The sequence below is a fragment of the Daldinia vernicosa genome, assembly GCF_022497035.1.
Source record: "Daldinia vernicosa strain CBS 139.73 unplaced genomic scaffold F5Y00scaffold_19, whole genome shotgun sequence".
In the NCBI taxonomy this organism is placed as follows: Eukaryota; Fungi; Ascomycota; class Sordariomycetes; order Xylariales; family Hypoxylaceae; genus Daldinia; species Daldinia vernicosa.
The window spans coordinates 198151-211550 of record NW_025953935.1 but is presented as its reverse complement, the minus strand read 5'-3'; the positions used below and the strand labels follow the sequence as shown (position 1 = coordinate 211550).

Here is a 13400-nt window from a genome sequence, read left to right as displayed (position 1 = left end):
ATTATTTTTGATAATTATAAAATAAAATTCTCTTTACAAACCTCAGTCAAGCATAAATATGAAAATAGTAAGAGACGTTCCATTTACAGATACTCCAAGGAAGATTGCCCCTTTTACTCGATAATTCTGATTAGTCGAAATCTCCAATCGAACGCCGAGAATTTATGGCGGATAAGGGCACCACAACATACCTCTTCCATACGTCGCTTGAAATTCATGCGTAAAGATAAATTATCGTTGCCTTAAGGCGGAAGTGAGGCTGAGCAGCCTGAGCTATGCTCAATATCTTCTGTGCCAAGCACCTTTAAGTGGATGTCATTCTCCTTATTTTCGCCACCAACCACGAGAGTATTTCTCTGCCCATCGATATCTATCGTAGCCCCGCTGTTAAGCAAGCATGTATCGCTTACCTCGGCGGACTCGGCCGTATTCCTTAGACTTTTCCCTTTTTTATTTTGTGATTCATCACGTCCGGTACGAGGTCGATTAGGGCTCTGCCAGGACTTAAACAGGGTGGATCGGCTGGGCACACTGCTCCCGGCTCTTAGAATGGACTGGAAAGCCTTGAAGGCCTGTGACTCTAAGACATGGAGACGTATGAAGCCCACGAATGCCGGGGTAGAGCAGATTATGAGAGTCACATTCATCTGGACGAGACTAGAAAGATTGTTCATGTCGCCTTAGCATATTTTCTTCATCGCGACAAGTAAAAGGGGGAAGGTAAATAGAAGGCTTACCTGCATATCATCACAACTCCAGTATTATATGTGCTATCGAAGTTGTTGCTCTGCACCGCCTTGATTCTATATGCAAGCGTTAAGATGCTGACAGCAATACCCCTGGAGAGTATCAGTTTGAATAACCAAAGAAGTTTCATTTACAGCGATATTTCTTACAGTAACGCTATGAAAAATATAGCCGAGACCTGCAACTTTTTCTTCTTAGAAAGGTTTAGCTTAAAGATAATAGGTAGTGGTAAGATGAAAATATAAATGTCGATCAAGATATCCAGTGTACCCCCGAGAAGTGACCACCGTAGGATCCACATGGTTATGATACCGTCAGCGTCGTCAGGGTGATCCCGAGTCTTCTCGTTAGCGTAACCGTAAGACAGGATACATATGCTCCAAACTGTAATTATAAGACTAATAGCCATGCCGATCCATATAGCTATACCTATCGAGCGAGATATGGTAAAGAGCTGGTAGAACAGTAGCAAAGTAGCCGCCCTGCCAGGAAAAGTGCTGAATGTCGCGGTCATTTCCCAGGCATATGCTATCTGGAAGCGGTACATCTTGATGTTAGTAGTCTCTAAGTTAATTCAAAAGGTAAGGAGATGATTTGGTTGCTCACCTTTCCGAAGTTATCATTGATCCAGCATAAAGGTATATCCCATATATGCCGGAAGTATTTGGCATCTAGGGGTGGGAAGGTTATCAATTGAATAAGAATATATGAAGCCATATCGCATACAGATAATCATCAAAACCACGGTGGAAGTATTGGATATAATGGCAACAAATACGAAGACTGGTCGATTTTCATTAGCACCGTTCTTGTGTAAGTGATAGATAACTCACAATCACCCGCTGTCAACTTTCGGAAGTTGGCGTAAAGCCTACCAAGGCCAAATACCACCGCGATAGTCGTTAGGATAACACCAAGACAGATTGTCAAAGACCTCAGATCTGTGTTGTCGGGGTCAAAAGATTGTCCAGGAGGAGGAACACTAGTCGGTATTTTGCAAAGGTCTGTTTCCGGTGGTAACTGATTCGAAAGGGAATCCATTATTTACTCGGCAGGAAAGTTGATCGTAGGCACTATCGGAGCTTATAGTTAGTGTATCGAGTAAGGGGTTGAATTCGACGCTTACTGGGGTGCGGCGACCAATGCGTTTATCCTAGAGTTCGCATAAGAGCCTCACATGTATTACTCCTCCTTTCAAAGTAATGTTACGAGCATGAATTCCTACGTATTATTTTACTTAGCACAATATGTCTCCTCAAGTTGCCCACTTAAACAGTAGTATATTCTTAACTATGGAGAAAATGGCCCCCAATTCACCTACACTCAACTGACAGCTGAGGAGCGAATGTAACATTGAGTGGTATAGAGGTCTAATACTGCGACCATCACTGAGGGTTAATTATTTCTTCGTCCAATCAGAATACAGGGGAAAGAATATCTAAAGAATTTACAAACGGAATCATCTGGGAATACAGTCCCACGCTTCAACCAAAATGCCTTTCTGGTATCAGGAAAACGGACTCCGTAGCAACGACTATACCAATATCTACAGCATTCATTTTTTTTAAGAGTTTAAATTATAGAAGCATATACGATATGTGAAAAGTAAGTAATGAGGCTGCTACACTGTGGATGGTGAATGCCGTGGAACGCGGTAGGACTTATTTGTGCGGTTACTTTAAGGCAATCGGAAATAAGGTCGGTCGTATTATTCCATTCACTCACGGCATAAGCCTGGTGCGTCAAATTAATATATCAGTACCGCCAATTGGAGACATATAAAAATCTACCAATATGTACAACTTCTCTTCTCCGAGGTTGAGAACTGGAAGTATTGGCCGTAAGTTGTCATACCCTGATTGTTATATTCTGCAGGTCAACAGCCCCGCATGACAATTACTCTTCTACCTCCTCATAAGTTACCAATGTTAGGAATACCGATAGGCTCACTGACATCCAAAATGCTGCAACTGGCCGTTTCTGTCAGGCCTATTGGGGACCAAACTATCGTTGCCTTAGGTACCTACCTACGTAGGAGGTTAGCACACAATAGGTAGTGAGATGTCAGTACAGGCTGGTACTATACTTCCTACACCTCTTAGGTACCTACGTAAAATATATATCACTTCTTAATAAATTAATATACGCCGACTATTATGTTACTACTTCGTCAAGTAATTTGTAATGACTTGCCCCCACTTGCCCCTCAAAGATTGAGGCTCAAGTCGGGAAAAGGGGGTAAACGCAGCGGGAGCCTCTACAGTCTTCAGGTACGTAAGACTAATTACAAGCCCAAATATCGGTTTAGTCACATGTGGATTGATAGTTATTGTGTGTAGGGTCTCTTAGGACTTATTTGAAACTCTACCAATGCATCTGGGACGTCGGACGAAGCCTCAAAGGGGTAGACTTTTCGTGCCTCACCAAATATGGAAGATGGGTGTCAGGATTGATGCCCGTTGAGGCTAATCATACACAAAGTGAGTGTCTAGGGTAGGTAGACTAAGTAATAGGTTGTATTGAACTAGTAACGCCTGGCCTTCTATCCTCTGACGATGGCGCTTCGCGCCTCTTATATAGTCGCAGACAGACCCCTGTAGCCACTCTGACCCACTATACCCTGACAGCATACTAAATACATTCTTTGTTTTAGGTATCTCATCTAGAATCTTAAAATTGATTGCTCAGCTCTTCGTAAAAGCTAACACTCGGATTCTTAGGTTATTAAGACCAAGTCCTTACTCTGGACTAAACAAATGCTCGTTCATAACAAGGCGGACGCGGTAGAATCTGACCTCTGGGTCTCTAAACGCTCTGACATTAGGCAAGCACGGCAGCTCCGAGGCACTCTTCGGTATAATGAGCGCTGCCAAAGAATACGAGTACCGATGTAACTTCGTATGTAAAAGTCCCATCTAAGACGCCTTTTCTGGTGGGACTTGAGGGTTCTCTGGCTCTTGACGATCGGGGCTTTTTTTCGCATCAGGGGAAAATGTGAAGTATGCCGATTTACAGCTCATGCGTAGGGCTGCAGTATCCTTTGGCGAAAGATGATCCCGTAGCTCAAGTAAGATATTGAGTGGTTGGTTCATTAGTATGGATTTGGTTTGTTGATTTATGTTGCTTTCAAGCGACTTGGGATGAGAAGGACTGTTGGCCATGAGGGAAATTTAAAGAGGGATAGAAACCTCTATAAGCCTATGTCAGGTAGTATAAGTATGCTATTATCCTAGAAGGGAATTTGAACACTGACCTTTGAAGAATAGGAGGAAGTGTGTCTCAAATTTGTGGTGGTGGACTTGGGTGTTTGTCTGCTTGTAGGTATATGAACCATGTTTGCAATTACGGCGGTGTGTCCTACTCTTTATATAGTCATCCAAAAACATCAAAGCAAATAGAGGTATGCCATAAAGTTTAGAAGTTGTTGAGGCTCAGTCTGTGCCCTCAGCCAGGGCCTTAACTCTATGCTATTATGTGGAACTGGTCTTGTATTGCGAGTGCGTTGCTAAATCTAAAAGGACTACGGGACCCCGTCTGTTTATATAATCGGCCCTGGGGCCTCGTTCCTTCCTTTCCTCGATCGTGACTGCTTCAATAACTGCTTCAGTGACTCATGACTGTAGCCAGCTGCCACAACTGTAACCCTAATTAGGCCACGTAGATCCCCGACCAACACAATCCATAATTATCCCCTTGACTGGCATGAAACAGCAAAAACCTTATAGTTGTTCGGTAAAGTACGTAAAGTTCAACGCAACCAGTCTATATCCTTTAGCCAATCTTGATGTATCGATACTGAAAATAGTGGATTTGCTGTTCTATGCCAGTCAAGGGGATAGTCATCCACGAACGTCAAAGCGAATAGAGGTATGCCATAAAGTTTAGAAGTTGATGAGGATCTGTTAGATTATCATCTGTCCGATACAATATAAAGGATAATAATCTATTACCAAATAACCTTTTAGTGGTATAGCGGTTTGTTCGACAGGATCAGTCTGTGTCTTCAGCCAGGGCCTCAACTCTATGCTATGTAACTATCCATAATTATAACATCGCCTATTGAGATATCATCCCAACACTACGGATCCGTACACAAATGCCAATGAATATTTATATATCGGGTTCATGCAAAAGTCGAGAAACATCGAAACTTAAGGAATACGTCATGACAACGAAAGCTCGAGCAAAGCTTCCAGCATCATCATCAACAACGCTGGCATTCCAATATTCAAGCTCTAGGAACGCGGGGTAAATTGCCTGCGTCGAGCTTTTCCTTCTCCAATGCTCAATTATTATCTTCCATTCTAATTCTTATTACTTTCTATTAGTAGCCTCAGGACTGTAAAGTATTATTCTCTACTTCTAGCATCATCAAAAAATGGCTGCCCAAGGCTATGTCCAGACCTCCCTTATCTGGGTAACTTACGCTGTTGCAATTGTATTGGCCTTAGTTGCTTCTAGCATCACCACTTTTATATGGCAGACCCCACGCGACCGATCTGCGATCGTTACTATTGTCGCCATTGTCAGTTTAACTTCTCTCTTCGCGACTCTCTTCCTCCTCCCTGTCGACATCGCTCTCGTCTCCTCGACTACATCCACGGCCCTCGGCGCTAAGAAGGATTGGGCTACTCCCGAACGCGTCAACAACATCCTCCTTACGCTCAAGATCGTTTACTATTCCCTCTACAGCTTCGATGCGCTGCTCTGCCTGCTTATCATCCCTTTCTCTTACTTCTGGTATGAGGAATACGATGAAGTCGAGGAGCAGGAGGGAAACCAGACATTCGGCTCGCGCCTCTGGGGAGCTTTCAAATATACCATCGCTTTTATACTCTTGATCGTCATCATATTCCTCATCGGTTTCTTCGTTCCTGCTGCCGGTGCCAGCGGCGATGGCAAACATCTTGATCTCGACTTCTTCAAGAAGCTCCTCGACGAGAATCACGGAGAGAAAGCGCTGACGTTCGGTGTTGGTCTACTAATCACGCTGGGAACCCTACTCTATGTCATCTACACCGGTGCTGGTCTCGCCCTTTTCCCCGTCTCCTTCATCAAGTCCGCCCCCTCCGTGTCCGCGCCGCAGCTCTCCGAAAACACCGCGTCCCAGCTGGAGCAGAATAGGGAGCGACAGAGACAGTTGGAATTGCGCAGTGCTGGTCGATCAGATGGAATGCCAGCCAAGGATAGGCGCGAACTAGAGGCCCTCGTTCGTGAAGAACGGACATTGGTGCGTCGCGAAAGGCTTGCTGCCGAGGCGCAGGGCGAAGGCAAGGGTTTCATTGTCAGGGCGTGGTCAAAGATCTGCGCAGTCTTCAGACCGCTGAAGCTCGTCGGAGGCATTCTACTTGTCGTGATCACACTACTTATCTGGGTCTCTATGTTGATCACAGGTATCGACAAGGCCGCCAACTCAGTCTGCAAGGAACACTGCGGATACATCCTGGCGCATATCAACGTATTCCAGCCCGTCAACTGGTTCTTCGTACAGACCGCCCGCGCATTCCCTGTGGACTACATACTCATGGTACTTCTAATCCTACTATTCTTCGGTAGTTCCGTGTCGGGCTTGGCCGCTATCGGTATCCGGTTCTTATGGATACGCATCTTTCGAATCAGCAAGGGTCGCACGGCTCCGCAGGCTCTACTCATCGCGACAGTCATGTTGGCACTTATCATGCTAGGTATCAACTACGCCATAGCTATGATGGTAGCGCCACAATACGCAACCTACGGCACTCAGACGTTCTGTGATCTGCCGCCGAAACACCCGTCCGGACGGCCCGACTGCTCCGATGCTCCCGAAGCCGTCAAGCCGTGCTCGGAATGGGCGGGTAGCGAGTCGCGCGGGCGATGGTCGACAAAACCACAATCCGTATGTACGCCGACTGTCATGTCAACGTTCCTTAACCGCATCGCGCTTAACTGGCCCGTGTTCGGCGCCATCGACTTCTGGGCGCAATTCGCCTTCCTTGGCGTTTTCCTGCTCGTGTTCCTGACAAGCCTATTCCGCGCCCCAAGGCTCAACCTCAGCGAGATCGACGAGGAAGCCGAGGCGGACGAGGAAGAAGGTCTGCTGGCGAGTACCGGGCGCCGATTTGGTGCTACCTGGCAAGATATCACGGGCCGGCCGAAGCGCGGGAACGGAGCAGGTGGGAATGGTTCTGGGCACGACTCCGGAGCATAGCTTACTCTAGGTGAGTAGTCACTACGAAGTCGCTTTTACTATGGGTGGCTTATGGTACGATATTCGCTGTCTATCTACGTCGCTCCGAGTGGGAAGACATGTTTAAACAGTTTGATTTTAAAATGGTAGCTGGTCTTCCCTTCACTGTGTTCTAGGTATACAATGGAATGAATGGGTTCATACTTGAAGGGCATTACATCTATCTAGCTTTATTGTGAGGTTGTCAAAATACAAGGGATACATGCGTACGGAGTACGGCTATGAGTTTGCGGGCAGACGAGCAATGTGGATCAGACTGGACTGGACGGCGTCGTAATACTGAGATTATGCTACTACTACTACTACTACAAATTGGGCATGGTACGGCTAGGTTAGGTATGGAATGTTAAAATAGGGGATAAGATATTTCTTCCTGCTGGTATATATCTGGTATACGGTATATGTGCATGTACCATTGTGAATGTTTGTTTTGCTAAATGAGCAGATGATGGTTCTAAGGGGGTTTCTCTTATTAAGAGGTATTGCGCCCATCTTAGTTTTGGGGAGAAGCTTACTCTAGGACTTCTGGCGAATGTAAAAATGGGTGACTGGCGAGCATTGTTCGCTAGTAAATACTATGCTTTGAACTCTATGTAAGAATAGGTATGTTTGGCTATGCTATAGTGTCGAGTGTCGAGTGTCGAGTGAATTATCTTATGACTGGGTTTAGGGTTCTAGTGTATACTACCTGTTAGTTATCGGATTTGAAAGTTCGAACCAGTTTACCCATCATCCCTATGTTTTGTCCATCCCTCGAGTGTATATATGACTCAACTTCAATGCGTAGCTCATCAACCTAGATCGTAAGCTAAGATGACTTAATACACCTGATGTGTAAGGCAGAATTCACTGCGGTTAAGGCATACTCACCCTCGCTACATACCTAGGTACCCAGCTTGCTGATGCCAAGAGCTACATTATCTACTTGCTTATCCGTATAAGGAAATAATTGCGAGATAAATCACCTCATGAACGAATTTAGTAAGAATAATTAATGCGACTTAAGTCCGTCGAGGCCTCCGTGGCTAAGCATTCAGCTAGTTAGCAGATCTTTCAGATACTATTTCATTTTCGGGGAATGGCGTCAAGGGAAAGGTACCTAGGTAGGTAGGTAGTATAGATCACAGCGCAGGGTATCTAGGTATAGTTGCAACTCAAAAACTACGATGTTAATCCAACCTAACCGTAAAATAACCAACCACGGATCGTCAGCGTCTGACGAACTTCTCCCAGCGGTGCCCGCGCTCATCATACCCTGCGCTAGGACCAACGTGCATCTCCTTCCAACACCTCGCGCAGTAGACGTCGCCGTCGCAGTCCAAGCAACGTATAGCGCCATCCTCTAAACATACAACGCACCACGTCTTCTGATCCTCGTCTGTGAAACCAAACCGCTTGATGAGCCCCGGCGCGGGTCGATCAGCTGGCGCGAAGGTGGGCGCCGAAGGGAGGCCTAAAGGATCGATGTCTGCTGGTACCGACGGCAGATCTGGGCCGGTGGATCTATCGACGTTGAGCGCAGCCATGCGAGATGTGATAGATGCTGCGAAGTCGGCGTCGTCCTGGGACGCGTCGGGATGATCGCGTTGGTGTTGGTCCTGGAAATCTGACGGAACCGCTGGTAAGTTAAAGGGGTCGCCTTCATTGGACCCTTGTGCTTGTGTACTTTCATTTGCTGCCTTACCGCCTTCGGTACCTTCTTTCACGGTGTGGCTTGGTGAAGTAGGTGAAGAAGCAGGCTGAGACGAAGGCTTATTGGCCTGATCGTATTCTACCTCGTCAGCCGTCTGGGCGAGAATATCGTCGGCTTCACGAGTCATCCGTTCACCCTCGGAGTCATCGTCGCTACTGTCTTCACCTTCATTTTCGTTGCGAGATCCTTTAGTCTCTGGATCCTTTTCTGAATCCTGGCTGGTTTTGGCGGCATCTCCCAATTCCTCGAGTAGCGCAGTTACCCTGCGATGCTCGTCTTCAGCTAGTACCTCCTCGAGCCATTGCTGGTCGGATTCGAGGTCTGCAAGAAGCTCTTCGAGCGTCTGGTCGTCAGTGTAGAAGAGTGGATCCTCGTCTTCGGTCACATCTTCTGCAGATGAAGTTTGTGCCGCGTCTACGCCCGTGCCTGAACTTTCGGGATTGGGATGTGGCTGTGGTGGTGAATTTGAAGATGGCGAAGTGATAGTCCCGTCGTCTCTACGACTTATCCCTGAGCCGGAAGTGGTACGGATATTACTATCATTTTGGTTTCGGAGACTCTTTAGCCTTTCTGTGAGAGCATCTTCTTTGGATAAAGGCTTGGCTGGTTCTATAGTAGATGCTGCAACTAACCTGGAAACGCTTAGCGAACTCAGGGTACCATGCAACAAGCTATGTAAATACCTAACAAGGTATAAAGCAAAATAGAAGTTATACAAAATTGCCTTACTTTGATGATGACGGGCTCAGATTGACGGTGCTAGGCTTAAGGGCATTTAGCCTCTCAAGAAGAGTTCGATCAGATCCCGGGAGGTCCGTCATGGTCAATTGGTCAAGATGAATTTTGCGGAAGTGGGTGATACACTGATAGTCTGATACACTGATGTTGCTGTGTTCAATAATGGGTGGCGATACGAGGCGTTAACTTTAGTTTCCTATGTATTGCTTTCCCATTGGTTTCCAAATCTTGCAGTCTTTGTCAAGGTTCATGCTGACAACTGTAAGGCTGAGCAGATGGTCCGGAGATTATTGTGCACCTAGGTAACCTAGATAATTAGTGTATCTTGCCAATTGGGAAAAGTGATGTCATCTTAGATCGGGCATATGTAGTTTACCTAAATTGCACACTCCCTGACAGAGTTATTACATAAGTGGCATAGCCCTTAGATGCACGTGGATAAAGTATTCCAAATCAGGTTGTTCTGCTGTAAGTCGTTGCATGTACCACTTACATACTTACACATGATAGGCTAAGGTATAAATTGAATAGGTATCCTTGATGATTTGATCATATTATTGATATTATTGAAATGTTATTACTTTCTTACTGCAGGAGTCAGTCAATAACATGCCTTCTAGAGCAATTCTAGAAGTGAATTAATCCACACATCGAAGTGATGAACAGGCGGCTTAGACAAAGGCGTAACTCTTTTCTCTTAAACAGTAGACGTCACGAGAGGACAAAGAGGAAATGATGTGCCCTTGAGCTAAAGAAACTTAAAACTTGGCCACACCCGCCACCTGTAGCGCATCCCGGTTGCTAAACTGCGACACCATCGTGTATAGTAGGTTGCCAAGATTGCTTGGCACCGCAGTTTGCAGTTTGGACCCCGAGTGCCCAAAAGAGGAGGATCGAAAGTCATCACTCTACATATATTTCACCTTTCGCCTTTTCTTGCTTATATCTGGTTCCCCCATCATCGGCATCTAACTAAATACAAGCATTGCTGTGCCTTAATATCCTATCGGAAAGCTTTGACCCCATTGCTTAATTGTTTTACGATCGATACTATTGATACCCATAACAAACGCGACTACTCATGAAGACTTCACATTTTCTCTTAGGCCTAGTCGCCCTTGGCCAAGGCATCAACGCCGCGGCCATTCACGACGTTGAAGATGTCGCATCAGATGTGGCGACACCGGATGTTCCGATAGAACAACGGGACCCGGAGACGTTTGCGCAGAGCGAGGACCTATGGAAGCGCAAAGGCGGTGGAGGAACTGGTGGTAGAGGCGGTAGTAGTGGTGGCTCTAGTGGTGGCTCTAGCGGTGGCTCTAGCGGTGGCTCTTCAGGTTCGTCCAGCGGTCGCGGTGGTTCCAGTTCCTCTGGTATTTTATATTTAGCAGTAAATTCGTCAGGGACGCATATATACTAACAATCTCATTACAGGTAGCTCCGGAGGCTCTTCTAGCGGCGGTCGCGGATCGTCAGGGTCCAGTACTGGCGGTTCGACAACGACTGGAAGCGGTGTCCGACCTAATTACGGAGGCGGGTCATACTATGGCGGTGGCGCGACGCAGCCGTACAAATCCGGCGGTGCCACCCCCTCAGGTATCCTCCCTTTCGTCCTCGGCGGCGCCGCGATCGGGGCCCTCGGCTTCGTAGGCTTGAGCTTGGCCTACAACGCCTACAACGCATACGCGTATCCCTACACAAACCGTTACTATTACCACAACGCCACGACCAACCAGAACGAGACCAAGCCCGTCGTATGCATATGCGACTACTACGGAGAATGCGGCTGCGACGACAATGGCAACCAGACATATTTCAACTCGGTCATCGGAGACGGCAGCTACGAAAACCTGAACAAGTCGCTTGTTACGGTAGCTGAGAACGAAACTACGCACGAGAAAACCATCTACATCCTCGGCACTTTACCCAATGGCACAACGTCGGCCGGTGGTACCGACGATCCAAACGCGGGCGCTGGCTTGCAAACACTAGCTCGCGCCGTAGGCTGGTGGCCAGTTGTGACGACGGCAATCGCCATCGTATGCCTTTCGTAATGACCAAGGTTTCACTTTTAATTTATAGCCTACGCTTCTTTTGTATATATGACTTCGTACGTTCTTTCACGCATGACACCCACGAGATAAGATTTGCGGCAGCGCCTCGAAATCGGCGGTTGATATCCCTATAGGCGTTCCGGTTTTGTCTAGAAAGAGAGGGTCGGGTTTGGGGGTAAAGTTTATGACCATACGGTTACTGCATGTTGTATACCAGCAGAAAGTAGCCTCCTGGATCTGCCAGCTATGATAGCCGCAGACGTAGAGTTAGAGGTTTCTCCTAGACAAATAACAATATCATTTTAGTTATATGGCCATTCTTAAGTGATTTATTATAAATAGATAATTTTATGGTTACAGCTAGTAGCAGTAGCTGTTAGTCAGATATAATTTCTTGATATATATTCAGGGGTATCTATAAAACAATTCGCCATATATCGCTGTGTAGCGTAATCCCCATCAGCAGTAAGAATGGTGAACAGGGAGACAACCTTCCTTTTATACCGGATCTGATATTTCAGGATCCTTGCTATCTTCGGTAGTAGCATTCTCTCTTTCTTTTCGCCTCTTCACGCACCAATCTCCCAAAATCTTCCATATCCTCTCCTTTTCCTCCGGCCTCAGCGTAGCCGCAAGCCCACTCGTACTAGTTGCTACAAACACCCTCGTGCCTTCCCAAGGCTCCTCTTCCCCATTCCCCTCAATAACACCCATCCTCTCCTCCTGCCACCCATACTTAAACTCATCCTTCTTCATAGCCCTTCCATGACGCACACGAAACACACTTTCCCAGATACTCTTGCCCGTGATACACGCGACCTCGGGCCGCCACCTGCGACACTTGTCCTCGAGGATGGCGACGCCCTCGTCCATCTCGGCTTTACTCAGTTCGGCGCCGTTGCGCGACGGGCGGGCCACGATGTTAGTGTGGCCGAGCGCGTACCGCGCAGGCATAGTCTGGTCCTCGTACGCGTGACATCGGACCGGCGTGATCCCGGACGAGTAGAGTAGTTTCCAGAAGAGGTTTGATGGGTGCGCGTATGCGTGCCCGACACGTGCTGTCTGGAGGCCAGGATTCAAGCCGATGAACAAGATTAATAGGTTTGGAGCGATAGCGTCTGGGAGTAAGGGTAAGTGTGCGTATGTTGAGGGTGGAGCGTATGAAGACGGTCCTCGAGATCGCTTTTTTGGAGAGGGTAAGGCCGATGCTGGGGGTGTACTCCTGCTACTACTTTCGTCTACGTCTAATACCCCTGAACGTGTTTTGCGCTTCTTCGATTTAGGCGGCGCTTCTGATGATAGTGAGGGTGAGCTCTGAGATGAGGCGGCAGACTGAGGTGTCAGCAGCCTCTGGCTTCGGCGTGGTGGTATAGACGATGAGCTTTGGCTCGGCCCCTTGAACATGAAATTCTTCAATTGAAGACGGCCTTCAAAACTTGTCTCTCCGAGTAAATTGCGTGTCTTTTGACTATCTTCTTCGGCCACCATCACGACGGTTTATGACGAATATAAGCCTGCGCGACTTGCTCCCCGGAGTGACTGAATTATTCAACCTTGTATAGTTACGTTCTCATATAACTAGACCCCTGAAGGAGAGAAAGCTTGGTCTAGTTACGTTCAACTACTGCAAATCTTCACGTAAAGGAAAGAGAAGGGTTAATACCGGATGCATGTTGCCACTCAGTTAAGGCCTATGTATTAATTGGATTCCCGGGGTAATCGCCACTGCGATGAAAGTGATCTTGACTTGCTGTACGAGCATGGTAGATCTGCTAGGGTCTTATGCAATTACTGAATTAATGAGTAATCGATAAAGATATAATACGGATTATATAATACTAATATTAGGTAACTAATGTATAATACGTCAGGTACCTGGTGCAGTTATTGTCATCTGACAAGTTCGTATAAGTCTAAGACTGACTTGAGTATGTATACATAG

The 13400-nt window shown here is 46.8% G+C and overlaps 5 protein-coding genes across 5 annotated transcripts; 2 read left to right on the top strand and 3 right to left on the bottom strand.

Moving 5' to 3' along the window:
- Positions 1 to 242: 242 nt before the first annotated feature.
- F5Y00DRAFT_268999 (uncharacterized protein) lies at positions 243 to 1788 on the bottom strand (the record flags this gene model as incomplete). The annotated part of the gene is made up of 6 exons (XM_048012362.1): positions 243 to 657; positions 738 to 839; positions 897 to 1279; positions 1354 to 1418; positions 1474 to 1530; positions 1581 to 1788. The coding sequence occupies 6 exons, from the start codon at positions 1786 to 1788 to the stop codon at positions 243 to 245; spliced, it is 1230 nt and encodes a 409-aa protein (XP_047865513.1).
- Positions 1789 to 4942: 3154 nt separating this feature from the next.
- F5Y00DRAFT_235178 (LMBR1-like membrane protein-domain-containing protein) lies at positions 4943 to 7355 on the top strand. Its single transcript, XM_048007527.1, has one exon. The coding sequence runs from the start codon at positions 5126 to 5128 to the stop codon at positions 6932 to 6934; it is 1809 nt and encodes a 602-aa protein (XP_047865512.1). The 5' UTR covers positions 4943 to 5125; the 3' UTR covers positions 6935 to 7355.
- A 163-nt stretch (positions 7356 to 7518) lies between these two features.
- On the bottom strand, positions 7519 to 9848 carry F5Y00DRAFT_235176 (uncharacterized protein). The gene is made up of 2 exons (XM_048007526.1): positions 9396 to 9848; positions 7519 to 9298 (listed from the first exon to the last, which is right to left on the bottom strand). Exons 1-2 carry the CDS (start codon positions 9485 to 9487, stop codon positions 8182 to 8184), a joined length of 1209 nt encoding a protein of 402 aa, XP_047865511.1. The 5' UTR covers positions 9488 to 9848; the 3' UTR covers positions 7519 to 8181.
- Positions 9849 to 9997: 149 nt separating this feature from the next.
- On the top strand, positions 9998 to 11767 carry F5Y00DRAFT_235174 (uncharacterized protein). The gene is made up of 2 exons (XM_048007525.1): positions 9998 to 10741; positions 10839 to 11767. The coding sequence occupies exons 1-2, from the start codon at positions 10486 to 10488 to the stop codon at positions 11456 to 11458; spliced, it is 876 nt and encodes a 291-aa protein (XP_047865510.1). The 5' UTR covers positions 9998 to 10485; the 3' UTR covers positions 11459 to 11767.
- Positions 11768 to 11805: 38 nt separating this feature from the next.
- F5Y00DRAFT_54021 (uracil-DNA glycosylase-like protein) lies at positions 11806 to 13318 on the bottom strand. Its single transcript, XM_048013784.1, has 2 exons — positions 13122 to 13318; positions 11806 to 13065 (listed from the first exon to the last, which is right to left on the bottom strand). Exon 2 carries the CDS (start codon positions 12944 to 12946, stop codon positions 11957 to 11959), a length of 990 nt encoding a protein of 329 aa, XP_047865509.1. The 5' UTR covers positions 12947 to 13065; positions 13122 to 13318; the 3' UTR covers positions 11806 to 11956.
- Positions 13319 to 13400: the final 82 nt, after the last annotated feature.

Excerpts from the sequence above, each read along its gene's own strand:
- F5Y00DRAFT_54021 (XM_048013784.1), bottom strand. The coding sequence starts at position 12,946 with ATGGTGGCCGAAGAAGATAGTCAAAAGACACGCAATTTACTCGGAGAG.
- F5Y00DRAFT_235176 (XM_048007526.1), bottom strand. The coding sequence starts at position 9,487 with ATGACGGACCTCCCGGGATCTGATCGAACTCTTCTTGAGAGGCTAAAT. Across the intron at positions 9,299-9,395 it reads CTGAGCCCGTCATCATCAAA|GTTAGTTGCAGCATCTACTA; the intron begins GTAAGGCAATTT and ends AAGCGTTTCCAG.
- F5Y00DRAFT_235178 (XM_048007527.1), top strand. The coding sequence starts at position 5,126 with ATGGCTGCCCAAGGCTATGTCCAGACCTCCCTTATCTGGGTAACTTAC.
- F5Y00DRAFT_235174 (XM_048007525.1), top strand. The coding sequence starts at position 10,486 with ATGAAGACTTCACATTTTCTCTTAGGCCTAGTCGCCCTTGGCCAAGGC. Across the intron at positions 10,742-10,838 it reads CTCTAGCGGTGGCTCTTCAG|GTAGCTCCGGAGGCTCTTCT; the intron begins GTTCGTCCAGCG and ends ATCTCATTACAG.